Source organism: Gamsiella multidivaricata, assembly GCF_025024155.1.
Source record: "Gamsiella multidivaricata strain RSA 2152 chromosome Unknown BC939scaffold_15, whole genome shotgun sequence".
Lineage (NCBI taxonomy): Eukaryota > Fungi > Mortierellomycota > Mortierellomycetes > Mortierellales > Mortierellaceae > Gamsiella > Gamsiella multidivaricata.
The window spans coordinates 301,968-328,770 of record NW_026251723.1 but is presented as its reverse complement, the minus strand read 5'-3'; the positions used below and the strand labels follow the sequence as shown (position 1 = coordinate 328,770).

At 49.3% G+C, this 26,803-nt stretch overlaps 7 protein-coding genes and 1 non-coding gene across 8 annotated transcripts; 3 read left to right on the top strand and 5 right to left on the bottom strand.

The window, feature by feature from the left end:
* Window positions 1-2,553: 2,553 nt before the first annotated feature.
* On the top strand, window positions 2,554-4,156 carry BC939DRAFT_394467 (kinase-like domain-containing protein; the record flags this gene model as incomplete). The annotated part of the gene is made up of 4 exons (XM_051552158.1): window positions 2,554-2,856; window positions 2,982-3,406; window positions 3,647-3,822; window positions 3,921-4,156. 4 exons carry the CDS (start codon window positions 2,554-2,556, stop codon window positions 4,154-4,156), a joined length of 1,140 nt encoding a protein of 379 aa, XP_051414825.1.
* A 3,710-nt stretch (window positions 4,157-7,866) lies between these two features.
* Window positions 7,867-9,061, bottom strand: BC939DRAFT_443900 (uncharacterized protein; the record flags this gene model as incomplete). The annotated part of the gene is given in 3 exon segments (XM_051554600.1): window positions 7,867-8,419; window positions 8,531-8,822; window positions 8,840-9,061. The coding sequence occupies 3 exon segments, from the start codon at window positions 9,059-9,061 to the stop codon at window positions 8,070-8,072; spliced, it is 864 nt and encodes a 287-aa protein (XP_051414824.1). The 3' UTR covers window positions 7,867-8,069.
* Window positions 9,062-10,352: 1,291 nt separating this feature from the next.
* On the bottom strand, window positions 10,353-10,424 carry BC939DRAFT_t56. Its single transcript has one exon. It is a non-coding gene; the product is annotated as a tRNA-Glu (tRNA).
* A 1,893-nt stretch (window positions 10,425-12,317) lies between these two features.
* On the top strand, window positions 12,318-13,384 carry BC939DRAFT_71033 (uncharacterized protein). The gene has a single exon (XM_051561855.1). It carries the CDS (start codon window positions 12,439-12,441, stop codon window positions 13,225-13,227), a length of 789 nt encoding a protein of 262 aa, XP_051414823.1. The 5' UTR covers window positions 12,318-12,438; the 3' UTR covers window positions 13,228-13,384.
* Window positions 13,385-17,467: 4,083 nt separating this feature from the next.
* On the top strand, window positions 17,468-18,162 carry BC939DRAFT_500874 (uncharacterized protein; the record flags this gene model as incomplete). The annotated part of the gene is made up of 3 exons (XM_051560093.1): window positions 17,468-17,569; window positions 17,697-17,927; window positions 18,040-18,162. The coding sequence occupies 3 exons, from the start codon at window positions 17,468-17,470 to the stop codon at window positions 18,160-18,162; spliced, it is 456 nt and encodes a 151-aa protein (XP_051414822.1).
* Window positions 18,163-18,263: 101 nt separating this feature from the next.
* On the bottom strand, window positions 18,264-20,657 carry BC939DRAFT_500873 (uncharacterized protein; the record flags this gene model as incomplete). Its single annotated transcript, XM_051560092.1, has 1 exon — window positions 18,264-20,657. The coding sequence occupies one exon, from the start codon at window positions 20,655-20,657 to the stop codon at window positions 18,264-18,266; it is 2,394 nt and encodes a 797-aa protein (XP_051414821.1).
* Window positions 20,658-20,929: 272 nt separating this feature from the next.
* On the bottom strand, window positions 20,930-25,252 carry BC939DRAFT_394401 (ANTH-domain-containing protein; the record flags this gene model as incomplete). The annotated part of the gene is made up of 10 exons (XM_051552150.1): window positions 20,930-22,164; window positions 22,256-22,490; window positions 22,594-22,985; window positions 23,087-23,180; window positions 23,284-23,816; window positions 23,912-24,096; window positions 24,194-24,332; window positions 24,418-24,493; window positions 24,786-24,928; window positions 25,138-25,252. The coding sequence occupies 10 exons, from the start codon at window positions 25,250-25,252 to the stop codon at window positions 20,930-20,932; spliced, it is 3,147 nt and encodes a 1,048-aa protein (XP_051414820.1).
* A 402-nt stretch (window positions 25,253-25,654) lies between these two features.
* Window positions 25,655-26,802, bottom strand: BC939DRAFT_70998 (uncharacterized protein). Its single transcript, XM_051561854.1, has 2 exons — window positions 26,600-26,802; window positions 25,655-26,299 (listed from the first exon to the last, which is right to left on the bottom strand). The coding sequence occupies exons 1-2, from the start codon at window positions 26,742-26,744 to the stop codon at window positions 25,962-25,964; spliced, it is 483 nt and encodes a 160-aa protein (XP_051414819.1). The 5' UTR covers window positions 26,745-26,802; the 3' UTR covers window positions 25,655-25,961.
* Between the last annotated feature and the right edge of the window lies 1 nt (window position 26,803).

Genomic DNA, 26,803 nt, shown 5'->3' with positions numbered 1-26,803 from the left:
CCGTCAGGGTCAATTCACAGGACAGCAAGGTTGCACCGATTGACATGCCTGTGTTAGGCACTGGTGTCATGACGGAAGTGGAAGAATCCAGTCTAAGGGATGTATCTCGGAAGCGCTCCATTCTTTCCCGGCGAATCATTGCATCCAACAGTTGGCCACCCACGATTCTTGCCAGCTCCCACACGACCCTGTTGATCTCAATCGAGTGTATATCCCAGCAGATCCTACACACACCTGTCGCAGCCATCATTGCACACCCTCTCAAGGCAGTGGACATCATGAAGTCGCTCCAAACACTCATGGATCGTCAGCGCCGAATGGCTGTTGGGAATGCAGAAGCCGAGGATCTTTTGACGAAGCTAGTATATGTGTTTGCTCCTGTCTGTCGCTTGGCAGAGCGTTTGGTCAGTCGCCTATATGGAACCTATAAAAAAAATCCTGTTCTTTAAAATGAGCATCGTCCTAACGCCAGATTACTCTTTTAATTTGATTCGTTTCTAGCACGAGCAACATTTAAGCGAGGATTATCAGCGATCGCAGGCGGAACTACCTTCAGGCAACTTACTGCTGGAACAAAACTCGCCTTTACCGTATGCAGACTGGTCTCCTCTGCCTTCGCCTGCCATGCCTGTGCAGCTGACTGACGACGAAACGCCCAACGCAGCCACAACACCCACGGAGCAGCCCAAGGAAGGTTCACATACCGAGGTCAAGACTCAGACATCAATTACAACTGAGCCACAGGGAGTCAATGTTGTACGTCGGTCACCAAAGACATCAGCAACGTCCAGGTCTTCGTTGGAGCAGCGCCTCTCTGTTAAGAGCGAGGGATTTGCTCCTTCGCAGTGCGTTGTCGCTCAGCATGCGAACTCATTTTCCACAGGCGAAATCCAGCTGCAGTCGACCAGATCTGTGCTGAACTTGCCTGTGATGTCTAGCAAGAGGTCCTCGGCGCCGCCTTTGTCCAGGACAGCAACATCAGACATCAAGCCCATCATTGCATCCCCTCCGACTAGTGGTTCATCGATCACTGCTTCAGAGGCGACTTCAGCACCAGGGCCAAAGCCAGCATCCGACGCTATACTTGCACCGTCCTCTCTGCAGCGTTCGTTTACGATTGCAGCCCCAGCTCCGAGCTCAGCGTCTTTTCTGTCATTTGACGCAAGTCTGCATAGGGTAGAGAGCAAAGACGCTGCTAGTGAGAGTGACAGTTCAGGTATCACAGGAGCTCCCAGCAAGCCAAAAAAGGTTACGGAGCGAAAGAAATCTCTCAGTTTATTCAAGTCCATCAAGTCCATGTTCAACCAGCAGCAGCACCAGCAGCAGCTTGAAGTTCAAAATGAAAAGTCAATGTCTCCCCTGTCGCCTTTGTCTTTATCTCAGCTCTCGCCAAATTCTCCCTCGTCTTCTGGGCTATCATCACCTTTGGCAACAAGTAACAAACCTGGCCCTCTTAAACTTCCCCGCCGTTCGTCCGTAACTCCAACCTCGTTGATAAGATCCCATACTATGGACTCGTCCTCTCCGCAACAGATAATGAGAGCAGAGACCTCTCAACAGACCTTGGCTACGAATATGACTGACAACGACATGAGTCTGACGGTTTGCAGGATCTGCGATGAGGAGATTTTGCTGTCATTGTTGGACAGACACAGTGAGACGTGCAAGCTACAGCACGAGTGCAGCCAAAAGCTGGAGAGCTGTAACCACGCGCTCGGCAAACTCAGCGTGTGTGTCTGGCAACGTCGGGAAGTGATTGCAGCCATGAACCGACCATACATGGATTATCACAGCCTAAAGGACTCTGAGAAGATCCAGACCTTGTCCGAGAAGGCTTGCCTCGTACTCGAGTCCAACCCTCGTCATGCGCTCCGCAAGCTAGAGAAATACCACCACAAGATCAATGGTCTTCTACAGGAGTCGCGCAACTCTGCATATGATGGCGAGCTCTTCAGCATCTCCAAAAAGATTGCACATGTCATCCGCGAGAAATTGTTGACGATGCAGACCATCCAGGACCAGCTGGCTCTACTTACCGCTCGTGATGCTGGGGTGGATGCGAACGGATTTATTAGTCGGTCCCAAAGCGCGAGCGCTATTAGCTCCCAAAGCGAGGTGCAATCAGTTTCGACGTCCTTTTGGGGAAGTAGAAAGAAGTCCAAGGCAAAGCCAAAGGATGGCCTAAGTCGCTCTACAAAGCCGCCCTTGTCACTGCCAATCTCTCAAACGACGATGGGCATCTCTGGAAAACGAACAGGCCTGAGCTCCCGGGCAGATCAAGGCTCATCTTCCAACCACACGCGGCGGGAAAGCACAGGATCAAGTCTCTCTGCCCATGGTAATGATATTGATATTGGTTGAGAAACCATGTTTGCATACTATCGTTTATTCAAAATATTCGTAACACTTTAACCGCGTCCCTAACCATTATATTTTGTGCATGTAGAATCAGAGGCCGCATCATTCGGACCCAGCGGAGGAAATGCTGGAGGCATTCCAATCCAGTCCTCTCTGTCTCGAAAGGGTCGTTCTGTATCAACTCCAAGTACATCTATGCGGACACCCCCAACATTCCCAGTTACGCCTTCGGAGAAGCCCAGCAAGAACTTTAGCACAATTTTTGCAGCTTTTCTTCGAGTGTCTCGTCAACGCATCAATAGCTACAATAATCTGGCAGGTCAATCGAGGAGCAACTCTGGAGATGGTGAGTCCAGTCGCGGTGGCTTGTTTGGTAATGGACCAGCTGGGGTTCTATCCCCACCTTTCAACAGTTCGACGCCTCCTTACAAGAGCCGGGTGCCGAGTATTCAAGATTTTGAGATCATAAAGCCTATCAGCCGTGGAGCCTTTGGGTTAGTTTTTTTTTTTTTTTTTTTTTTTCTATGAGCATGATATCAGAATTGATGAGACTGTAACAGTAGCTTTAACACGACTTTTTTTTTTTTTTTTTTTTTTTTAATGTTACTGACATTCATAGCAAGGTGTATCTGGCTAGGAAGAAAACAACCAAAGATCTCTACGCCATCAAGATTTTGAAGAAAGCGGATATGGTGCGTAAGAACATGGTCAGCCATGTCCTGGCGGAGAGACGCGTCCTTGCCCTGACGCGAACGCCATTTGTTGTACAGCTGTTCTATGCCTTTGCAAGCAAGGATTACCTCTACCTTGTGATGGAATACGTGATCGGTGGAGACCTCAGTTCGCTGCTTGCTGTCTTTGAGTCTTTCGAGGAGGATATGGCCAAAATGTACATCGCAGAGTGTGTCCTTGCTCTTGAATATCTGCATTCGAACGGCATCACGCACCGCGACCTCAAACCGGACAATATGCTGGTCAATGCGGAAGGTCATATTAAGCTGACCGACTTTGGTTTGAGTCGCATTACTGTCCCCGATCAGGATGATATGTTCAGCTTGCACGAGTACAAGGCGCCATCCCTAACCCGTAGACACAAATCCAGGACTACGACCAACTCTTCAGCAAAGGGATCAGCCGCGAAAAAGTCGTCTACAGTCGAAAGCACTCATGGAAGGAGCCAAGGAATTGGACCGAACAAGGGCGCTGGGTCCCCTGTATCACCTCTGTCGTCCGCTCACCCCACGAGTGCCATTCCTGGGAGGGCTGCAAGGAGACATCGCGGGAGCAGCAAAGCTCTTCTTGGGACACCCGATTATCTTGCCCCGGAACTTTTATTGGGTATTGGACATGGTCCCGCTGTGGACTGGTGGTCACTTGGAATCTGCCTATTTGAATTTTTGACGGGATATCCACCGTTCATGGATGAAGCACCCGAGGCAATATTTAAGAATATCCTCAACCATGGTACTGCACCAAGAGCACCCCCTGTGGGAAAATATGTGATTACGATGAGAGTAGTTTAGCTAACTGTTTCTGTTGTAATGTATCGCATCTACATCTAGATATACAGTGGCCAGAGTATGGGCTATCGTGGGAGGCTCACGACCTGATCAACAAGCTGCTGAGCAGAGATCCCTCGCAACGGCCATCGCCTGCTGAACTAAAGGCGCATCCGTTCTTCCGGGGTGTTGACTGGGAGAACATCAGAAACCAGGAGGCGCCATTTATTCCCGCACCAAACGACGACATGGACACTAGCTACTTTGATGGTAGGAGGAACATCCAGACTCGGCCTTGATCGCGCTACGAGAATACTATGATATCTAACTTGGCCTCGACATCTATTCATTTATAGCGCGAAACGCCAGACCTGATATCAGGCGGTTATCGAATGGCAACATTGCAGAGATCTCTTCAGGCCAAGTCTGTGGAGGAAGCACGACAATGTCCATATCCCAGATCATAGATGTCGATTTGAAAGCTGGTTCGAAGGTCGTAATGAAATCGACAACAGTCTTCTCTGAATCGCCTGCAGCGACCCCTGTGACAGTGACGCCTTCAGCGTCGACCATGTCACTGGATTCTGCAGCGACTACGCCCACCGCAGCCGACCAGAGTTCGATACAAACTGTCCGGCCCAGATTGATGAACCATGGCCGATCCAAATCTGTGTCGAACCGGATCTCATTCTCACCTGGATTCGGCGTTTCACCGCTTTCATCATTGTCTCCATCCTCTTCGATCCATCGCATGAAACCCGCCTCGCCAGTGAACTCTCAACCCGGAGCAGGGATGCCACCGTTCTTAATTGAGCAGCCGCTTGGGTCTCCGCTTGCAAAGCAGATCGAGAATGGGCTTCTGACACAGCACCGGTCCTTGGCTTCAACACCTGCGCCTCCTATAAGAACTGAAAATGATAGCGTAGGAGATGGAGATGGATGTGCTTACTTTGCACCACACGTCTATGAAAATCCGCTTACGAGTCAAGAAAGTCGATCGGCGCTGGCAAGCGCGTATGGACAAGAAAAGGGCCTGGATCAGTTGGCACTACATGGCGATTTGTATCGACAAGCAAATGGAGTAACTGATCTACGGGACTTGTGGCCAATAGATAAACCTTTGCCCTCGCCACCTGATGATGCTGATTCTAGCATCGGAGACGGAGGTGAGGTTGGAGCAGTATTATCACAGCTGCAATCTGCAGCCCCAAGCCGAAGGGCTAGCGAATGCAGACCACACCAGCAGCCGACCAGCCAGGGTCTCAAAGCCAGTGGGTTCACTTGGTCAGCACAGTCGCATCTGCAGCAGCAATTGCCGCCATTGCCACCTCTTTTGCCAATGCATCCGTCATCTCTGGCGCTCAAGAACTCCGAGGTCAATCAAGATATGCAACAGCCGCAGCAACAGCAGCAGTTTGAGCAGTCTGTCGAGCCATTGGCGACCTCTGGCCAAGAACAAAGATTCCATGATCTGAGCCATCATAATCAGGAACAGAACGAGCTCAACCGATCTCATCCCAACTCTGGCAAAGCATCGCGAGCCCGAGAGGTCGAACCGGAGTCTGATCATGATATCCATCATGATATCCCGGATTATCACCATGATTATGACACCGGGGGTACAGCTATGCAGCGTTCGCTGAGCATCGATTCTGAGTTTGAGAGTTTTTCGTACAAGAATGTGACGCTCTTGAATGATGTTAATATGGAAGCGATGATGAATCAGGGTAAGATGCTTGCAAGTGCTTTGGCAGCTGGATTGGAGAGTGTTTCTACAGGCAGCGTGCAGGGGCAGAACAACTTTTCGGGGAATAATGTTTCTGAATCTACTTCTGGCACTTCTACGCCAGGAACGATTAAGTCCATGATTCAGTCGTTGGGAGTTGGAGGTGGGGGCCATGCAAAGCAGACCAGTAACTCCGAAGCTGGTGGCGCCAGTGCAAATATGAGTGCAGTGAATGGGACTGCTCCGTCCAGCAACGCGTTGTCTAATGTGGAGAGCGGCAAGAAGGAGCGATCGAGAGAGCCCCGTCGAGAGGGCAGCTCTGGGTATTTGTTTGGACTAGGATCGCTTACTCGTTCTCGGTCTCGATCTCGATCGCGTGCGAGCTCTGCGGCAGCGAGCGGCAGTAATCATGGAACGTGTCCAACAGCGCCCGCGGCTTCGACACCTCCGCCTCTGCCCACAATGTCGGCGACAGCATCCCAATACTCCGCACAAGTGACGGCGATGATGACAGCAGGAGGTCCAGGTACGGAGTCATCAGCACAAGTGGCACCATTACCAGTATCGACTACCAGCTCTGGTCACACGATCTTTGGATTTGGGAACGGCGCATTTACTAAACTGACTGGATCCAGATCCGAATCCCGGTCTGGATCGCGCAACGGGAGTACAACGAGCTTGACGCTCCAGTCAATGGGCCCTGGGATGCTTTCAATGATGCTGATGCGGACGAGTCCTGGAGCGAGTGGCAGCGGCAATGGTGGCAGCAGTGGAGGATCTGGGGCGCTGACGCCGACGAAGAAGTCTAGCAATAGTAGTCTTAGCACCACTGCTGTTGCTACGAGTGGACGCCATCACCATGGTCTTGTGGAGGATGACTTGGTTTCGAAGGGTGCTGCGAGTCGACGGGGCAGTGCGGTCAGTGTCGTATTTGGAGGCGGAAGCGGGAATGAGGGATCATTGTATGTTCCAGGAGGAGGGAAGCAGAAATCGTTGCAGAGTTCGCCATTGGCGATAGTACCTTCGACGACGGCAACAGTAACAGTAACGGGAGGAGGAGACGACAGTAGTAAGGGGATTAACAGCAATGTGCCAATGACACCACTTGTATTGGAGCAGTATGGGGAATTTGGGCAGGGGTTGAGGATGGGATCGTTGTTGGGACCCATGCTGCAGACTTCTGGCGCCAACGACGCGGAGGGCAAGGAAATGGAAAAGGAGAAGGAGGAGCAGATGGACAAGCCGACGCCTGCTTGAGTAACGACGTGTTTCGTCAATATACCCCCAAGAAAAAGAAAAATAAAAGTGAGCATCGATTGAGTAGTAGAGGAGAATCTAATTGACAGGCTGAGTTGCTGTTTCTATTCTACAACCCACACGGAACTCCATGCAAGATATCACTGACAACCAACAGGAAGAATATAATCTCACCCCCCCCCCCCCCCCCTCCGTAAGATTTTATTCTTACACCCCCCGTGAGATTATTAATCATAGAGCCTCTTTTATATGCCCGTGAGATTATCTTTGTTTCGCTATAAAATAACAGGGTGTAAGACTAGAGCTCTGACGGAGGGTGTGAGAAGAACATTTCACTTTGTGCTTTGGAATACCTGGGTTTCTAAGTGCTTAAGCACCTGACACCCCGTTATCGCCGCACTGCGTCGCCCAGGTATGTCAAGAGTGCAAACTTTAGTACATCTCTCTCTCTCTCTACCAGTGCACACTTTTGTACATCTCTCTCTCTATACCAGCCCGCACTTTTTTCCTTCTGCCCCGACCACGCGCCACCGTACTCAATACGTAATTGTTAATAGGTTGCTCTTGCACCTATCACACATCACCCCAATTCGCTTCCTTGATATAAGCTGTAGTTCAGCTCCGTTCTCTGATACCAGGTGTGTTACATTCTTGACACACCTGAGCGATGCATTAAATTGCTGACTACCAGTAGTGCGGTGATAACGGGATGTCATACTAGGTCTATATGTAGATTCACATATCAGTCTCCTCGTCGCTGGAGAATCTACCCCTTTGTCCAGTCCAATAAGAGGCAGGATTGAGCCAGATTCCATTCCGAAGCTGAATGACGAGGTGCCATGGAAAAGAGAAAACAGACAGTCGTTTGTGATCATATTGGAGTAGTATTCTACGACTCAAAATAACTATCGTGGATCTTTGCAAAGGTTTAACGCTAGATTTAGTATGCTATGATGTCGTCAGTGCTTCGCCCAGTTTCTACAATATATCCAACGCACTGTTGAGAACTAGATAGCAGCGTCCGCCCAATAAAATACCCTTTTCACCCTAGATCCTTCGACACCCCAGATACTCCAATCGTTTGCAAGCATGCCGACGCATAGGGAGTTACCTAGCTTTCACTATCGTGGAAAATGATAAGCAAGGCGAGACCATGCGCTTTCCCATTTCTACATCTGCCCAATTTTTATATCGATCTACACTCGCTCCACCAAACCGCAATTTTTATTTTATTTATTTTCAGTTGGAGACATACAACTAGGGGGCCTAAATGTTCCAAAATGAGGGACGTCAGAGCGCGTTCTTTTTCTACTTGTAGAAACCGGATTGGAAGGTCCGGTGTCAGAAGCAGATGCAGAAGCAGAAGCAGAAGCAGAAGCAGCTTGCGCAGCTTGCCCCTGCCCTTGACCTGCTGCAATCTGGGCAATAGAGCTCAGGATCCGTTGCTCCATGGCCGTGATCAGCGTGCGCTGTTGCTCTTGAAACGCCATGATTTGCGTGCGCTGTGCATGTTGCTGTTGAATATTTACAATGCCCAAGCTCCGCATGAACTCTCGGATAGCTGCACCAACCACTCTTCCTGAATCAAATGTCATTGAAATGTCGTTAGTGTTGAATATGAGTGCATTGCTGCCGCTAAACGCCTCATCGCCTTTGTCGTTCTCCTCATCAACCTCGTCATCAGATGTACCTGAGGCATTGACGACCTTCAAATCATCAGGGAGAACTTGAGCGCTGTCAGTAAGTTGAAGCCCTGAAACGTTGATCAGGATGGTGGAATGGGCGCAGACCCGCTTGTAATGCTTGCTCAGGCTATCCCCTACCAGGAATGGCTTTCTGCAGACGCAGATGAAAGCCATGCTTCTATCCTCGCGCCTTTCAAGTTGAACGAACACATTTAAAAGGACGTTTTTCACTTGAACTGGCACCGTTGAGTGCAACCGAATCAAGTGGTTTTTTTTGACTTGGTCAATGGCACAGGTCTGTCCTCGTCCCTGACCGGGAGACCCTGATCAATGCGACGCTCCTGTGTTTGGATTGCCGCTTTCTTATCCAGCAGTCCCTGGACACAGTTGTAGAATGTACATTCGTTTCTCTGTACCATGATCACTGTAGTTAGCGTAGCGTGTAGTGGAATGCTGGCGAGGAAGGTACTTTGTAGTGATGTTGGTTGTAGAGTGTTAGAGTGTGCACAGAGACAAAATTGCGAGATAGAGCACATTGCACCATGTCCTCCACCTTGCATAGAATATATAACTCGCCTCATAATCTACAGGTTCTCTTCTTGACCATATCCCCCATGACCAAGGAATCTCGAGCAACGGCCATGTTGTGTCATTCTCTCTCTTCGTCCAATTGCTTTACGCCCATCTGCAGTTCGTCCTTTTGGAGCTCGTCCTCTTTTCTTTTTCGAAATGTGCAAGGCTGTTTGCATGCAATGCTAGACTTTAAGTCAGGATGATTAGGGTCTGCCTTATGTAGAAAGAAAAGAAGAGAGAGAGATTGCTAAATCACGATGGGTAATCAATGGCCATAAGCATCAGCAGCATCAGCAATACCACATATTCACCAGAGTCCGTTATACAAGGCTATAGTCTATGGTCTATTCAGACCGGGTATCCGGAGAATATCCTGAGATACGTTTTACTCATAGACTAGATACTCATAAACAATTGCTCTCAGTAAGCCCTTGATGCTCGCCTTGTGCATTGTCCAAAGCGCCTTTGTAATTGAGGAACATTTGGAGGTATCGTCACGCGTTTGCTTTTTCAACCTTCTTCCATGATGGTCTGAGAAGTGCATCTGGACTTAACTCACATATTTAACGCTCCAAAACTAGGAACTAAGGAGATTCATTCAATTGGGTTGTAACCGTTGGATTATTTTCGATGCACAGGACAAGAGCGACGCGTATGGCGCTGCACAAAAGGTCGTTTGTAGCAACCGGCTTCTGAATAATATCTCTGATTGACTAGCAGCCTCACTGCCTGCCGTGGCAAGAGGCAACAGAGTAACTCCCATATTCGAAGCAACAGCCTCTCAATCTCACTGAAACAGAAACAGGGGCTCATGGAGCTACAGGACGCGTCTGACAACGAAGCAAGTCTTGGTGTCACCAAAGACCCACTTGTAGTGAAGCCGAAGGGGCGTCCAGGAGCCAAACGTATCAAGAGCAGCAGCGAGATGTCGCGACCATCCAAAGAATTCTATCCTGCTGAAACAGACCTTGAACAATAAACGAGTGCTTTTTTTTTTTTTTGAACGAGGCCCTACAGACTATCTCCGTGAGAATATGGCGCTCACCTCCCCGTGAAAAAAAATATTCGAATTATTCTTACCTGGGTGTGAGAATAACCGGCTTACTTTTTTTTTTTTTTTGATAATTAGAACCCACGAGGGATAATCTCACGGGGTGTGAGATTATATTCTTCCATTGAATCGCATCTTACAAGTCCTGCAACCCATAGTAGATTATGCAAAAAATGAGCAGCGTTAATCGAAAAAACAATTAATTCCCAGTCCGGGGATCGAACCCGGGCCTTGTCGGTGAGAGCGACAAATCCTGACCACTGGACCAACTAGGAATTTGTTCGGGTGAATGGGTAATTCTCGTGAACTATATATTTCCATTTTACAATAAGTAGGAAATCCATTCATCAAATTTAAGGGTAAATCCATGCAATTATTTTGAAAAAAGGGCTGTTTTTAGAAATCCAGCGTCTCGTTTCAAGGCCATTGCGGACCAAGCGTCTCGTACTCTCAACAACAACGAGAGTTGCGGATCATCTTTGGCGTTGTTCAGCTACCTTGTGCGACCAGCGACAAGAGTGGAGGGACGCGGTGGAGGAAGTGGAGTTGAATGGATATCGTGCATGGAGACAGGCGGTGCGAAAATGGGAACAGGAGAGAGAGGAGGCCGAACGGAAGGACAAGCCCTTCACTGCGACTTGTCCCAACTTCTCGGCAACAGGAACGAAGGCTATCTGGGAGTCAATGCAGTGGATTCAGGGGACGGCGGAAAGACGAGGGACATATCGGGTTGCGGAAGGAGAGGAGCCGGAGAGTGAGGCAGATTGGGAGGTCAAGGACTTATACCGAGGTTTGGTGCCAACGGGACTCATTGAGACCTGGAAGCAGCTATTTACCACCACCAAGTGGATTGCGACGATCATGGTGACAAAGTTCCTGAGCAGGATCGAAGAATTTGGCAGGACCAAGATATGGAACAAACGATGCGAGGACACTGTCGCCTGGGAAAAGTCAGTTGGAATCACCTTCATGAGCAAACGCGCCGGAGGACGCAACGGTGATCGGGGACACCAACGTAGTGTTGGTGATTTCTCTGATTTGAAAGGGAGACGGTTACTTGCAACGGAGATCCAGGAAGGTAGACGGACCGCGGATTATAGGGTGCTACAGCATTGCTTGGGGCGAGGGAAGTTGGACATAATGGAGGAGTTATTCGGTTTAAAAACAACTTTATTAACATTGGATCTGGATTAGGAGACGTGTATCGCGCAACAGGTCACGCAGGAGTTAGGTTAGGCTAGCTATGCGACATGGGTTATGAATTTGACGCCTCAAGCCAACATAGTTGGTAGGGGATGCGGCTCTGCCGTGCATGGAAGGCATCTATGGCTTCAAGGCCTTTGCGGACCATGCGTCTTGTGCTCATGGGGATTTATGTTAATAAAAAAAAAGGAAAACAGCACCATGAACCTTTCTGCGGCTGGGGCACCTCGGAGTGAGTAGTCCACCTGTACTCAACGTTCAAGGCGTGCATGCAGGCTAAGACTTGAGCATATACAGATCCAAGAGCTAAATGCTTATATTTTTATATCATCAATAGGAACAACTCAAGGAAGATGGGGGCCTGTGATATATTGAGAGTTGACATAAAGTATAAGAGGTAAACTTATTAAACTCAATAAAGCGCACTGGACTTTGGTAAAATATGCGGCGACAGAGCTTCTAATGGTGCTTGTACGCTCAAGAGAAAAACGAAGGCATGAAAGAAGATGCGTATTTTGAGAAAAAGTGGTGTGCCATCTTTGTAGGGGTCGGCCATATCTTGACTTTGCTGACCCCTTGCATAAATACGACCATATTATGCACCCACCCGCACTCCACACCACACGCACCATGGACCATAACTCTATTCCCACCAATACATCCAGACCAAGCGACAACGGAGAAGGGTCTTCCACAGGTGTCTCTTTCTCTGCCAATGGAGTCGACATTGCACATGCCAGTCTAGGTGATGGCATGTTCTGACATTACCCAGCTGAAACGCTAATCATCACACCGACTGATACATCAGCTTATTTTTCCTTCGTATCAACCGGTCGTATATACATGTATATAGCTGCTGCCGCTTCGTACCAGGCTTTCGAAGACTCAGTGGACACGCCAGACTACGCCTATGCATATAGCGACGTGCTCGAGGGGTCGTCTGGTAATGTCTATGTCGAACAAGACGACCCGACGTTTGCTGAACGCGTTGACAATCAAAATGACGACACGGACGACGATACGACAGAAGCTACGGATGAGGATACAGACTACGGCTTAGACGACGTCGATAGCGCCGGTGTTGTAATGAGTGACGAGGAAGAGTGTCAGGAACGACTGCTGGATAGGCATAACAAGAGAAAGGCGAAACAAGTACCAGGGAAGGCACGACCTGCTCGTAGGAGGGCAACAATGGAATCCGGCGACCAGACTGCACAGCAACTGTCCACATTCACTTCCAAGGCCTTTGTCCAGCAATACTCCTCATCTACACCCAAGGCCTCCAGCGCAACCAGCTCCTCCAAGTCCTTCATGGCCAAGCAGCATAGATCGACAGAAGCTCAGCGGTCCAGAGACTTAGCACTCAATGAATATCGCGTCGAAATGGAGCTTCAGACACAGCGTCATAGTAACTTGGCTACGAGTACGGAAAATATGTACTCGCGGTACCAGTCCCATTGGAGGGTAAGTGCTGTACTAGAGCGCGGTCATGTCACTGGAAAACAGACGCTCCGCAATCGTACTAATCTATCTATACGGAGCTTCTCCAGGAGTGGTGCACTCGAAAGGGATACACGGATCATCTCGTACTCTCAAAACGATTCCAGGTTTACATGGCCGAGAATTTGGCTGAGGAAACGGATGAAGATGAAGGTGTCTATCCAATACGTGTCCTACGAAGAAAGAACAGGAAAGCTACATCCGGCGCGCAAGTCGATCCCTTGGAGAAGACCGACAGACTTCCTTCTTATGAGACCGTGGGTGCTTACATCAAGGCTGCTTGCGATCTATACGAGTCTCAGAAGGCGGATCCTTCGAACACCGCCATGCACTCAGAACCGCATCCACGATCCAGAAACATCAGAGGACTTATGAAAAGCTATAGGCTAAGGATTGCGAGTACCAGGAAGTCGGCTCATGCGGCAAGCTTGACAATCGAAGACGGGTACGAGCTCGAATCACTCAAGCAAGTCATGCGGAAAGGCTGGAGCCATAACTACCAGCGATTTCGAGGTAGTCGGCGCCATAAACTGGTGGGACTCCGTCGACGACTCAATGCGTCCTGGTCCCATTTTATGATGGCTTGCGACGAGAATATGAGGATGGCGACATTGGGAGATATCTCATCACATACTTTTCGTCACAACTCTCAGGACGGGTACTTTGCCTTAGGGGTCGTTCTTTCGATGTTACGAGGAAAGACCAGTTGCGAAGGCAAGGAAAATTTCGGAGTTGTTGTACGCAATAAGGACGTCGAGATTTGTCCTGTCAACAGCCTTGCATTCTACTTGTTCGAGCAATGGATGGTACGGAACGCTTGATACTGCCTTCTGCGCAAAAATATCATCATTGTTGCCGGTAATAATACTTAATGATACCTTTCTGTCTCTTCCTATCTCTCTATAGTATGGTGGAGCGCCTTTCGATGATGACGGATGGATTGCGTACTATCTAATGCCTGGGAAGGATAACAAGTCCAAGCTGTTGGCTGCAGTCCACTACCAGGTCTCAAAAAAGCTATGGGAGGATGCAAGGGTCGTTACCTCGAAACCCACTCATGCACATCGCGGCGCTAGGGCTTGCCATACTCAGGATGCTGGTGTAGAGATATCTGCGATAGAGCAACATGATAGTTGGGATCATGGCCGCGTCTCGACACATTATCTGACCAGAATCCCACACAAGGTTGCATTCCAGATGGCTGGCTGCACACACCCTAATGAACGTCTATGGCTGGCCCGGAACACTGTAATACCACCGCCTGAGCTTCAGCGGCAAGTTTTTCCGTTCATCGAAGATCACTTCAAGGAGCGTGAGGGACACGAGGATTGGCTGCAGTGGCTCGAAAATGTGACGATGGACAGAAACATGTATCATAAGCGGCAGTCGACCAAGCGAATGGCAATCTCGTTCTCCGACATTCTTAAAATCAGGATGCTGCTGCTTCTGGCTCACCTACGCAAAGTCATTTTGCAGGATGCTGTCGCGCTTATGAGCCTCACCAATGAGCCGTTCCTGTACGGGGACCACCGCATCTTTCAGCACAGCGTCTTCAAAGGGCCCCTGTTTTTGGAGTTCAAGGAAACCTTGCTAAGGAGTATGGAGACCGCAAGATCCCCAATGACGGGCAGTCTCTCCGTCAATGCCCCAGCTCTCCATAGCGAATTCGGCAGGATGAACAACAATGAATCGAGCCGAAAGCGAACTTCGCCATCTCTTTCAAGAAAGCAACAACCAGACAGCCCAGCAAGTAAAGCGCCTCGAACACCTCCTTGTCAACCAGTTCAGCAGCTATGTCACCCACAACAACAGCTGTAATAAGGAGCTAGTAGCTCGGATGTTTGGAATTATACAAGACATATCGACTTCGATTAGTCACACTGCTCACCTTGGACTGCAGTCGATTATGGGTCATCAGCAGCAGCTGGGGCAGCAGCTGGGGCAGCAGCCGGGGCAACAGATTCCGCCTGTAGCACCAACAGCACCAGTAGCACCAGTAGCTCCTAGACAGCAGTCCTTGAAGGAGAGACGGATGGTGCTCGAAGAAGAATTAGGGTCCCGGTATGTACACTATCCACATAATAGTGTGGATCTCGTCGACGTTACAATGCTGCCGCGCAATGAACCACTTCAACGACAATGAGATGAATGGTTCAGGGGCGTAGACGGGCGGCCATCACTTTGGATCTTGAATAAGACGTTTAAATCCAAATGGCGCAAAGGGCATGGTAACACGCTGGCGAAAACATTCTCGTTCAAGAAGACAATCGTGTACTCCATCTTGGATTTGATACTGAACACCGAAGGGGCGACGTTGGAGGCAAGGGAGGAGTCAGCCTTGCAGGTCGTGGAGGATCAACTGAGGGTCATGACCTTGAACAGATATTACCTGAACGTCGCTAAGGGTATGGGGCAGCTGGGGCAGTCAGGCCCACAGCTGGAGGATGAGGAGGAGCAGGAGGAGAATACCTAGAGGAGCACGCGACATAGAAACTTGAGATATACTAATGACAATACTCCGTTATTGCTACATTGCTACATTGCTACATTACTACATTGCTGCATGGTTCATTGCATGCCACCTTCTCCCTCCATTGGATGAACACTTTGTGTTATCCAAGTCAACGCCTTTTGCTTGCCATTCATCATTGCAATTGAAAAAGAATTCCCAAACCCGCGCTCGGTTATGTATCACATCCTTACGAGTTGGTGTACACCTTTAGCCAGAGAAAACAAGGAGCCCACGAATTTTTGCTTTTCCAGCACGTGCTGGAGGAAAAATAGGCACAAACCTCTCGAGAAACAGCACAAACCTGTTGGTGAACCAGCACAAACCTGTTGGGAAGCAACACAAACCTTTCGTGGAAGCAGCACGGACCTCTTGGCAAAGAGCATTAACGGCTTGTTTAAAACAGCACAGCAGAGTCTTGTCTTTTATCCATTCTCAATAAAATCCTTCGTGTCTCCTTTTTCCACACAACACACGCAAGTCAGAACGAATATGACAACGATTTCTCTTTTGACAACGATATCGACGATGATTGCTATGATGAGGACCACCAATGAAAGGCCCATGGACGAACACTTAATGGTCAGTGAGGACGAAAACGGGAATGACAAAACTGATTGTTTAGTTGCAGTGCAATGGTTGACAGTGGAAAGATGAGAGGAATGGTGAGTCGGTGAAGTGTTAACAAGCAATGTGAACCAGCATGTGCGCTGATTATGCTCTTTGCTAAGAGGTCCGTGCTGCTTCCATGCTTCCACGAAAGGTTTGTTTTTTTGTGCTGCTTCCCAGCAGGTTTGTGCCGCTTCTCAGCAGGTTTGTGCTGGTTCACCAACAGGTTTGTGCTCCTTTTCAGATCACTGCCTTCAGTCTTATATCAAATCTGCTGATTTCTGACCGAGAGCGGTGCACTGCATTGTACAAATGAATGCAAAGTATCACTCAAGAAGTGAAGGCTATGCAGCAAATGACATTCTTCTGACAGTTCCAGGATCACGACACGTAGGAGCTCGTTTCATTGTGTAAAAAAATACTGCAAGCTTCTCAAGATCTACAGAAGAAACACCTTTGCCAAATCACTGTACACGATTTCTTCACAAGATAAACTAGTCTCCCTATTTATGCACAATATCTCTGCTTAAAGGAAATATTTCATATGGTCGGGGCCAGAGAAGAGTTTCCTTTACACTTTATAGAATAGTTTCTTTTATTATTAAGTCCCAACCTTTCCATTGTAGAGAAATTTCCTTTATACAGATCCCCTTTAGAGAGAGAGTTGGTTGTAGTATGATTCACGAGCTTGTTGTTACAGTGGTCCAAGCAGCTGTGCTCTACTTCAAGGAGGATTTGAGTTGCAGAAGTAAGTACAAAGCGAACGGAAAAAACAAATTTTCCAGTATAACAATTGGTAGTGAAGGAAATTGGCATCCACAAAAAAAAAAACTAATAGAGAAAGAGAGAGAAGGCACATATATACAACTGCAGCAGACAAAAGCAAGCAAAGATTCTGCGGTCAAGGCCCTGAGATTGTCTGCCGTGTTTGCTTCCACGTTTTGCGTGTCCAGGCTTGAAAGGTACGTAGGTCGTACCCACCAGGCTGGCCAGCTCCAAGGTGTGCAGCAATCATATTGACAGCCTTCTCGATCAAAAGTATGATATTCGGATAGAGGACACTATTACTGTCCAGAATATGATAGGCTGCATGGAGAAAGAGTATTCGAGCGCGTCGAGGACCGCGTTGACAATGATCGACACGGCCTTTTCGAGGGGGTTCGGCGGGAAGAAGACCTCGACGAGTCTTTGGAGTATCGAAGCATGAGCCGCTGATGATAGTAAAATCCGCATAGCGTGTAGTTGCTATGGTGGTGGTGGTGGTGGTGGTGGTCAAAAGTGTTGAGGGAAAGAGTGAATGAAACTTTTTTTTTTATTGACGCAAGATCCCCCAGGCGTGCAGGCGTGCCAAAGGCTGCATTGTCCAAGGCTCGCTTAGCGTCTCGTGATTCAGATCCGTGGATGCACCCTGCGTGTCGGGGGGATCTGGCGTCAATAAAAAAAAAGGTTCGCACCATCCACCTCTAACACATTCCCCATCAGCAACTCTTTCGAACAATGGCTGACATGCACCCCGAGGACATCAAGGAGGCCTTCTCCCTTTTCGACCTCCAGAACACTGGCAGAATCGAACCCTCTGCCTTCCAGAACTTTATCAACGTTAGTTTGCAGTCCGCATATTACTCTCACGCTGCAGCTACTCTCTTCACCCTCCCTCCCTATAAACTCAGTATCTGATGCTGTGCGTTCCGTTATTGATTGTTACAACGCGCTTTATTCTATCTAGAACTTGGGGGATGAAGAGTTGAAGCGCTCGATCAACGTCCCCAATCATGCCATCGACATCAAAGAGTTCAGTGATATCATGAACCGCTACAATCGCAACCACAACAAGGATCCCGAGGAGCCCTACCGTCGTGCGTTCAATTCCATCAACAAGGATGGCTCCGGCGCTGTCTCTGCGCAGGAGCTCCGTGTCGCCATCCAGTCCCTCCTGGGATCCAGCGTTCTTTCGGAGGTATGTCAATGAAGGCACTATGGACTATGGTGTTCTTTATGGTGCGCGCTTTTTTTTTTCTTTATCACATTTAAAGACCCGTGCTTGCATTCTCGTCTTTTGTGTTCGTTAGGCCGATGTAGACGAGATTATCATGGAAGGGGATGTCTCTGGAGACGGTCGCATCACCCTCGAAGAGTTTTTAAAAATTATGCAAAAGAGCGAGAAGAAACGTCGTGGCGAACACGTTCTCTAAATAGCAGCAAACCCCCGTCGCCCGTCGCCAGTAGAGGCGAATGCAGTAGGCGATAAAATACCATGCTGAAAAAAAGGACGATTTGGATAAATCAGTTTATTTCAAAGAGAAGCGTTTTGAAGTTGCTCCATCAGGATCATGGCCTCAGTCTGGGACCCAATTCGCTCCACATCCACCGCTCGGAGCACAAGCGGAGGACGGACGAGCGTCATTATCGTCGTATGTCTATTCATCTTCACAAACGATGTCCTCAGCTGTGTATTCTTTCCTCCTGTGGCCGTCGATACTGCTGGTGTTACAGCTGAAGACGAACCTGCCACCGTCAAAGACTGCGCTGGAGCACCTAGACCAGGGGCGGTTGTAGCGTGTAACAAGAACTTGTCTCGCGTGCGAGGGCGCCCGGAGCAGATATCGAGCCACAATTTTTCTTCTGCTTTGGCACGATGCGATTCATCTTGATCGATACTCTCGACAAATCCACCAACGGACGTGACAGAGGGAAGCGAGATTTGACCAGACATTGGTTTGATGGCACTTTTGGAGCCTCCCTTTTGATTATTGATCGTTTTTGGCAGAAGAGGGCCCGTCCTAAATGACAGCTCGCCTCGTCGCGCGACAATCCGGAGTACCTTGTTCCTCACGTCCTGATATGCGTCCGTAAACTGGGATGAAGTCAAGGCAGAATTTGTGTGATTCACCAATCCACCTAAACTTGCTCCATTTGCGTCCTCTCTGCATTTGTGCTCAGTTGCTCCAGACGCAATATCAAGACTGGATCCGACTTGACCTGAAGGCTCGTCAGTGGCCTTCTTCATGACTCCCAGAAGGGTCCACATCACATCCTGCAGATCTTTCAGCACCAGCAGCTGTACCTCGGCTGTTCCATCGGATACCGAGCATTCCATTTGGATATCAAGACGCCATTTCCTTGATTGGCAACCAAACACGCACTCCAGATTCTTGTAGACATTCGAGCATTCCGCACAGATGGCTCTGAGAAGCGCGCGGTCAATCCTAGTCAGCCAACAGATGTGTCGCGTAATGGTCCTGGTACTGCCGCTTGCATTGTGCGATCCGGTTCGGCTGTTGCTGCTGTCGCTTGTTGTTGGAGCTTCGGATCTCGGATGAACAGAGGTCGCAGCAGTGATGGGTGCCTCGCACCAGAGCGTCGAAAAGTAGTCGACCTTGGATGTTTTGTCCTTGTTGACCCGACAATTGGGATCACCGTTATGCCGATTATGAATTGTTGGGACGAGAAGATCGAGCGCGTTCAGCCCTCGAGCACGATCCTGACGCTGCCTGAAATTCAAAGCAGGTGTACTGTGTCGCCCAGACCTGGTGGTTTCCTGGCAAACCTTCTTGACACCTTCTGAATTGATACCACGGTTCATAGGTGTGTCGGGACTTGGGCTACTAACAGATATCCGCTTTTTGGATCCCTCGTTCCGCTGCTGTTGCTGTCTTTGTCCGCTTGCGAACAGATCTATTACCTGTACACCTTGGCTGCTCTGCTCGGTCCTTGGTCGCTTCATTCCTCCTCCCTGCGCTTTGATTAATTTCGTCCGCTTCGCTTCCTTGCTCGGAGATGCTGGCATGATGAGAAATTTTGTCTTATCAGGAATCCCCACACAGGAAAGCACCATATTTGAGTCAAACTCGTCCACCAATACCAAGGCATCCGTAACAAAGAGTTGGTCTCCTGGATTGATTGCTGATATTGAGAGAGATTCCACACGGTTGATCCTGTTCTGATCAAAGGCGTCGCTTAAAAGGACGGCGACAACGCGTTCAGGGATATTCTGCTCCTCGAGATCATCGTCAGTGTCGGATTCGGAGGAGGATGCGTTGGAGTCGGACCAGGAGATAACAGATGAATGATCGCCCGTATCAGAATAAGTGCCGTCCTTATTGGAACTCTCCTTCTTTGGCTCCTGTGCTTGCTGATGCTGCTTGCCCCTCTTCAAGTGCTTTTCGTTCTCCTCATCGTCTGAATCCAGAATTAAAAGGACGCGATCGTTGGGCTCCTGTACCTTGACGTGCATTCCATTACCAAATGAGTGATTCTCCGTCAATGTATCCACCTTCCTAGCTGGTTCATCCTTCGGTATCGCTGCGGAGTGTTGCTTGGGATTTATTGCTGGCCGTGTACTGCCGGCCAGCGAGGAAGGCCGGGGATCCCTCAACCATACGATATGATCAAGTGAATGACCATTAGATTTTTTTCTGAAAAGCCAGCGAGCCTGTTTATGAAGAGGAAACCGATCCAAGTCGTGTGAACTAGGCAAAGACAGCGTGTTCCTATCTGCAGGGTTGACGATCGTATGAGATGTGTTGCTGAGGGTATAGATGACTTGGCCGGTAAAGCTGAGGATCCTTCCGTGATTGGGAGAGTGTCTTGAAGATGAGGACGAGGCAGAGGAATCAGGGTGAGGTCTTGTTTTGAGAAAGAGGTCGTTGATGGTGAGGAAGGAATCTGATGCTAGCGTGGGACCCATGGAGAAGGGGGAGTGGGGGGGAGATCCAGTCCTTCCCACGTTTACATAACACGCCCAAAGGTGTGCTGTGCGCGTCAAAAAATCGGATTAGAATACGTGGATTCAATTAAGCGAGCGAGCGAGAGATTCTTCCTGCTCGCAACATTCGAGAGCTCAAAGACCCATAGCCGCCGCAAATAAGGTAAGATATGCACTGCTCGTTGTCGTGGAAATCATTCTTATTGTTATTCTTTTCCCCCATTCATCTCTATGTCCTTCTCTTAGACTTCTCCTTAATCGTCGCTCTGGTGGTACGAGACCTTGCGCATCTCGCCCAGGACTCTTCTCGCAAGCGTCAACTCCTTCTCTAGCTTCAAAATCTCGACCTGCTGCGACATCTCCTTGATCTTGAACTCGTGCGCGTTCATGTTCTGGTAGTCCACCTCGGCCTCGCGCTGCTTCATCTCTCTCTCCATGATCGCCTTGACCGCACGCACCAGCGCCCTCGATGCCTCTGTCACATCCCTGGACGCTCTCTCCAGGTTGTCCTGGGCCTTCGACATAAAGTTGGCCTTGACACGCGAGGCTGCAACCAACTGAGCCGTCGCAGCCGCGACCTCGTTCGAGGCCACCAACAGCTGCTCCATTGAATGTGTCTTTGAGATCACACCATCCGCAGTCTCGACCAACAGTGTTGTTGCCATCGCCACAGCCTTGGCCGCCGAGATCAATCCCTCGGTCCAGCGATTGTTCTTCTTGTAGAAGGCTGCGTTCGTCGACGTTCCTCTGCCCTGTGCAACGACCTCCTGCTGCGAGATCGTAGCGCATTTGATCAAATGACCAATTGCCCGCATCATCGCCATAGCACTCTCCAGAATCGAGGCGTTGACCTGGAGTTCGACCGCCGACAGTCCATCGTTCTTGGGCTTGGCAATCAAAGCCTGCAGACGTGCCGTTGCCTCTTCAATTGTCCTAGCGGCGTTACCCATCTCCACCTCGACCATATCACCGAGATCCAATTTCGAGGGACCAAGCTGGTTGTTCTTCGGGATCAAGTTCTCAGCAGCCTTGGCCAGACGTTCCAGAATCGACTGCACATCCTCGTTCGAGCGCGTGATGGTCCTGATGCTTCCCTCGGGAGAGAGACCGCCCAGATGGGACGACATCACGTTCTTGAAGAACTGCTGTGTTGCCTGTGCTGCTTCCTTTGCCTGCTTGACAATGTCTTCCGCATCCTCGTCTTTCTTGGCAAGGCGCGTGATGCCCTTGGCGTTATCCGTAACATCTCCCAAGGCCTGGGACAGATGGAGAGCAGAGCGGATGGCCTCGATCTGGTTCACGTCGTTTGAGGACGATGTACGGAGATACTGCATCAACGTCAGCTCGAACTCTGTAGAAGCTGTCTGCGCCTTTTCGATGATCGAAAGCGTAAACTCAGGGGTCGCGTGCTGGTTGCCAGGCTGAGTGGGCGTCTCCAGGTTGTAGATGCTCTCCTCCACCTTGTTGTAGCATGTCTCCAAGATAGAATCTATACGGAATGAAGTCGTTGTCGTGTTAGACGATTTTTTTAAAGATGCGAGAAGAAAAGAGAAAATGCAAGGTTCCTCGGCTATGCTTACCCAGAATCTCCTGCAGCTTGCGCTTGTGAGCATTTATCATAGTGTCCAGGCGTCCTTGGAGGACTGAGGACTGCTCATTCTGACCATCCCTCAAGGTCGCCAGCTCCAGCAAAGTCTCATCAAGACCGCTCTCGAGCACGGCCTTTTCTTCCTCGTTTTCGATTTGCATGCGCTCAATTTCGGCCTTTTGGTCCTCCACCTGGCGAATCAGCGAATCAATCTCGCGTTGACGGCGCTATAATGTTGGCAGCAGATATTTTTCGCTATCAGCGCTCATAAAAATATCGCAAATAATTAAAACAGGCGTCTTGACGCCATGGTAAACATCAAGCACTTACGTTGGCTAAATCCTCCAGGTCCTGCTTCTCCCTGTTGAACTTGGCGACCATGGCTCCAACTTCAGAGCTCTTGGAGCGTCCAAGGTCCTCAACACGGCCGTTGGCCATCTCGAGATCCCTCTTCAGTCTCGCAATCTCGTCGTTCTGAGTGTTCTGCCACCTCAACAGCTCGTTCTTGGCACGGTCGCGCTCACGAACCATGTCGGCCATCTGCAGATTCTTGTCCTTGATCTCCTTCTGCATCTTTTCCATCTTGTCGACAGCTTCCTGAGCAGAGTTGGCCTTGAGTTGTACAGTCTTGAACTTGGTCAAGAGGTCGAGATGCTCCTGACGAAGGTGGGAATACAACTTGGCAAGTGCCTCATACTTGGACTTCCAGATGTTGATTTGCTCTAGTAGACATGATTGAGCGAGGTTACCAAAATGTAAGATACAGTGCCCCTGCAAAACAACTATAGGATTGCTTATAACCACTTAGAGTTCTATATGTTACCCTGGATGCTCTGGATCATGGCGTCCTTGGATGCGAGTTGTTGCTGAGCATTCATGTTGATCAGCTGGTTCTCCTGCTCCAGTCCCTTGACTCTCTATTCGATTAGAGAAAACCAACATGGTTAGTGCTGTTCTTCTCGTCCAAGCTTGTTGTGACTCTGTAGATAGAATTAAGACTGGAGTAGCATGTTGACATACTCGATCATACTGGTCAATCAGCATCTGGTCGCGCTCGTACTGTCCACGGAGGGCCAGGACGTCCCGCTCCAGTTCTGCAAGACGTCCCTCAGCCTGACGCTGCATCTGCTCACGAGCCAACTGCTCTCTCTGCTGACGCTCGCGCTCCATCTGCAAGTGCTGCTGTTCCTCAAAATTCTGCTGAAGACGAAGGGCTTCCATCTGCTGTTGCTGCTGCTCCATCTCACGCTGCTGCTGAAGACGGTTCTGCTCCAGCTCGTACTCGCGCTGTTTCTTGGCAATCTCCCGCTGCTGAGCCGCCCAGTCCGGCTCAGGGGTCTGAGGAGGCGTATCCTTGACAATCTTCCGTTGAGGAGTGAGTGGAGGAGAGTCTGAGCCGAGCAGATTTGGTGGGTCCTGAGGCAACTTGGGCACGCTGATCAGACTGGTCAGGTACTTCAAATTGGAGCACTCATAGTAGAACTTAATCAAGGCGTAGTGCTGTGCATTGTAGCGCTGTCTCAAAAGAATTAATCCTTCTGGGTCGTTGGTGCCTATACGTCGAATACAGGCCATTAGGCGTGTGCGTTAATATACTACTCGTAGATGCTCACAATGCGTTTCTAAAGGACAAAGGATTTTGACTTACGCTTGTGCATGGCGCGCAACATGCTGGTGGCAAACTTATAGATGGCATAGCTCTCCTCGACCAAGGGGACCAGAGCTGCGATCCTGCACTCGTTGTTGGAAGAAGGGCGAAAGTTGGCGAAGACAAGTTTCTGGAACTGATCAATTTGATCCTGCAAGTTCATTAGATCCGTAATCGTCTCGTATCTAATAATACCTCCCCTCCCCGTTAGTCGACGTACTTTTACTTTTACTCATAGCATATTATCTTGGAATTTTCACCGCCCTGCTCTCATCTGCTTACCCTTCGTTAGGGTCGTCAATACCCTTCAACGAGATGTATTCCTTGTAGTCAAACGTGCCGTTGAACTCAGGATGATTGTTGTGGTAACGCAGCTTTGAGTGCAAGAAGTCGACATAGTTGCGGATCAAAGTGCTGTAACCTAAGGATAGCAGAGCATTGTAAGGGAGCGTGGTCGGAGGCGACGAAGGTTGGTCGAAAATCATTCATTTCATCAACCTGTTTACCTCGGCCATCGTACTGAGAAGTGGAGCGGGCGCACTGGTCCAGCCAGTCTGTTTCCTTTTGAGCGTCCTTCAAGGCCTATTTTCCACATCATGGCAGGCGGGATGGAAATAAAAATGGAGCCGCGAGGTGAGCAACCAAAGACTGAGGTGTGAGCGCTCCTTGTACTGCCGAATTGTCGGCGATCCTCCTGATTACAGTTATTTTTTGCTGGAATTGAATTTGAGAGTCGATGATCCATTCCCGAGCTCTTCATTAATGTATACCAGTGTAACGGCTATCCAGTTGGGTTGACTCAACCCAGGTCCTGATTGTACGATGGAACAAGTCATTAGATTCCAGCGATTTGAAATAATAAAAGGGAACGTACAGTTGGATGTCCATCACGAATAATCTTGTGAACCGAAATCAGAGCCTTGAAGGTCTGCACCTCGTCGCCCAGCATGGGCTGTGTGCGGAATCCATGCCAGACTGAGGCCGAGGAGCGATAATCCCAGGTATAAACGATGCAGGCTATATACACAGGAGAATGGACCAGTAAGGTTAATAGCGAAGAAAGATTGCATTTAGCGGTATGTACCATGGTACTGGGAGGGAATTTTCTTGGCAGTTCCTTCCACTGACGGCAGCCCCATCGCTTCAATTACTTCAATTGCACTCCAACACCATGCTACTACAGCTGCTTCCCATCCACAAAGACCAATCGGCGCGCTTTCTAATACCTCGAACGTGCTTCTGCTTGGGGGCAGTTTCCTCAGGACTTGTGGCCTTTTTGATGTGAAGCAGGAGCTCAGTCTCAGCCTTATCCCTGTCAACGGGACGCGTACTGAAGGACATTGGTGGTTGCTGTTGATGGCGATGAAGAAAAATAGGTCTAGAGGAGTGTGGAATCCAATGTTCATCAGCTTTATTTCAGGCACGCGAGAGTGGAACACTATAAATAAAATAAGGGCAGTGTGCTATTTTCAGTCGGAGCAAACGATGGTTACCTCTCTACGAAGGATGCACCAGGGAGATAGTATGAATGAGGAGAGGAATGGGAGAATGGGGAGGACGAAGTGGAGTGGAGCGGAGAGAGATGAAGAAAAGAGAGAAAGAGGGAAGCGTGATGAGGGACAACAACCGTGTGTATCTGCTGTAATATCATTTGTCGAATAACCTTGTTCCTATATGCGTGCTCTCTCTCAATATCAATTACCAACAGCCATCAAGCGTCCATTTCCACAGTCTATCTCGGATGTGCACGCGGCATGTAGAAGCATGCGGATGAGAATTGTTGGTCTTGTTCATTTATTCTTTTGGGATTGGTTGGCCATGTGTGGATAGACCAGACATCATTACTATCGGCAGTCCAAGGAGCAGGAACCCCAGCGTCATCATGCTGGAATGCCGTGCGAAAAAAAGCCAGTTTGGAGCATGTGTTACAGTGGAGAGCGGCAGTGGAAAACAGCAGTTAACCGATAATCCTGTCGTTCTCGTTTCCTTGGAGATCCAGTAATCGGACAATAGTGCGTGCACTCTCACTTTGACAGCCCTAGAAGGGACCTCATTGCAAGTTTTCTGCAACGACCTCCCGAAGAGCAGCAGCAGTCTTGCTGTGTCCACGTCTGTCTGCAGTAATGGCTTCATGGAGCCAGGCGTCCTTGGTGACCTTAACACAGTGCGCACCTTGACCTGCAGGGTTTCTGAAGACGATCACGCCTTTGGTGAGCATAGCTTTGAGCCTGACTGGGTCTGCGCCAAAGACCTCCTCAATCTCTGCAGCGAGTATGTAGAGCGGGTATGAGCACAAATTCGACTGACGAGCGTCCGCAAAGAGTCGACGGCGCTTGTTGGGGTCAGACTCGCGGAGCGATTTCGAGTAGAATTCTTCTAGTGAGATTCCTGAGCGAGGGAAGCCGAATTCAGACATGGTATCGACGAAGGTGTGGAGGTGAAGATTATGAGCAAACGACGAGAGGAATGCGAGGGAGCCCTTTTCATTTCTCTGACTTGACAAAAGCAGTCCGTCATCATGGACCAAAGGCGAAAGAGGCCAAGCAAACAGCGCGAGGGAAAAGATCGAATACAGGCACCATTCACTTTGCGGATGTCTTTAATGAGCAAGATACGACTGTTCTTTACGGTATGGAGTAAAGGTAGACAGTCGCAGGTTTTTTTGGAGTGATATTTGCATTTTCATACCACGCTCTGTCGTTGAGCAGCAGGTCCATAACGCACCAGTGCGGTCGGTATATCGCTTGCAGTTTTGACCTGATAGAGTTGGTAAAGTGGAGCAGAGTAGAAGTGTCTGCTGCGGTGAGTACCGCTGCAAATGATGATAAAGCATAGCCTAAAAGGAAGGCAAAGGTGGAGAGGTCAAGGAAAGGGTGCCAGAAATAGCTCGTC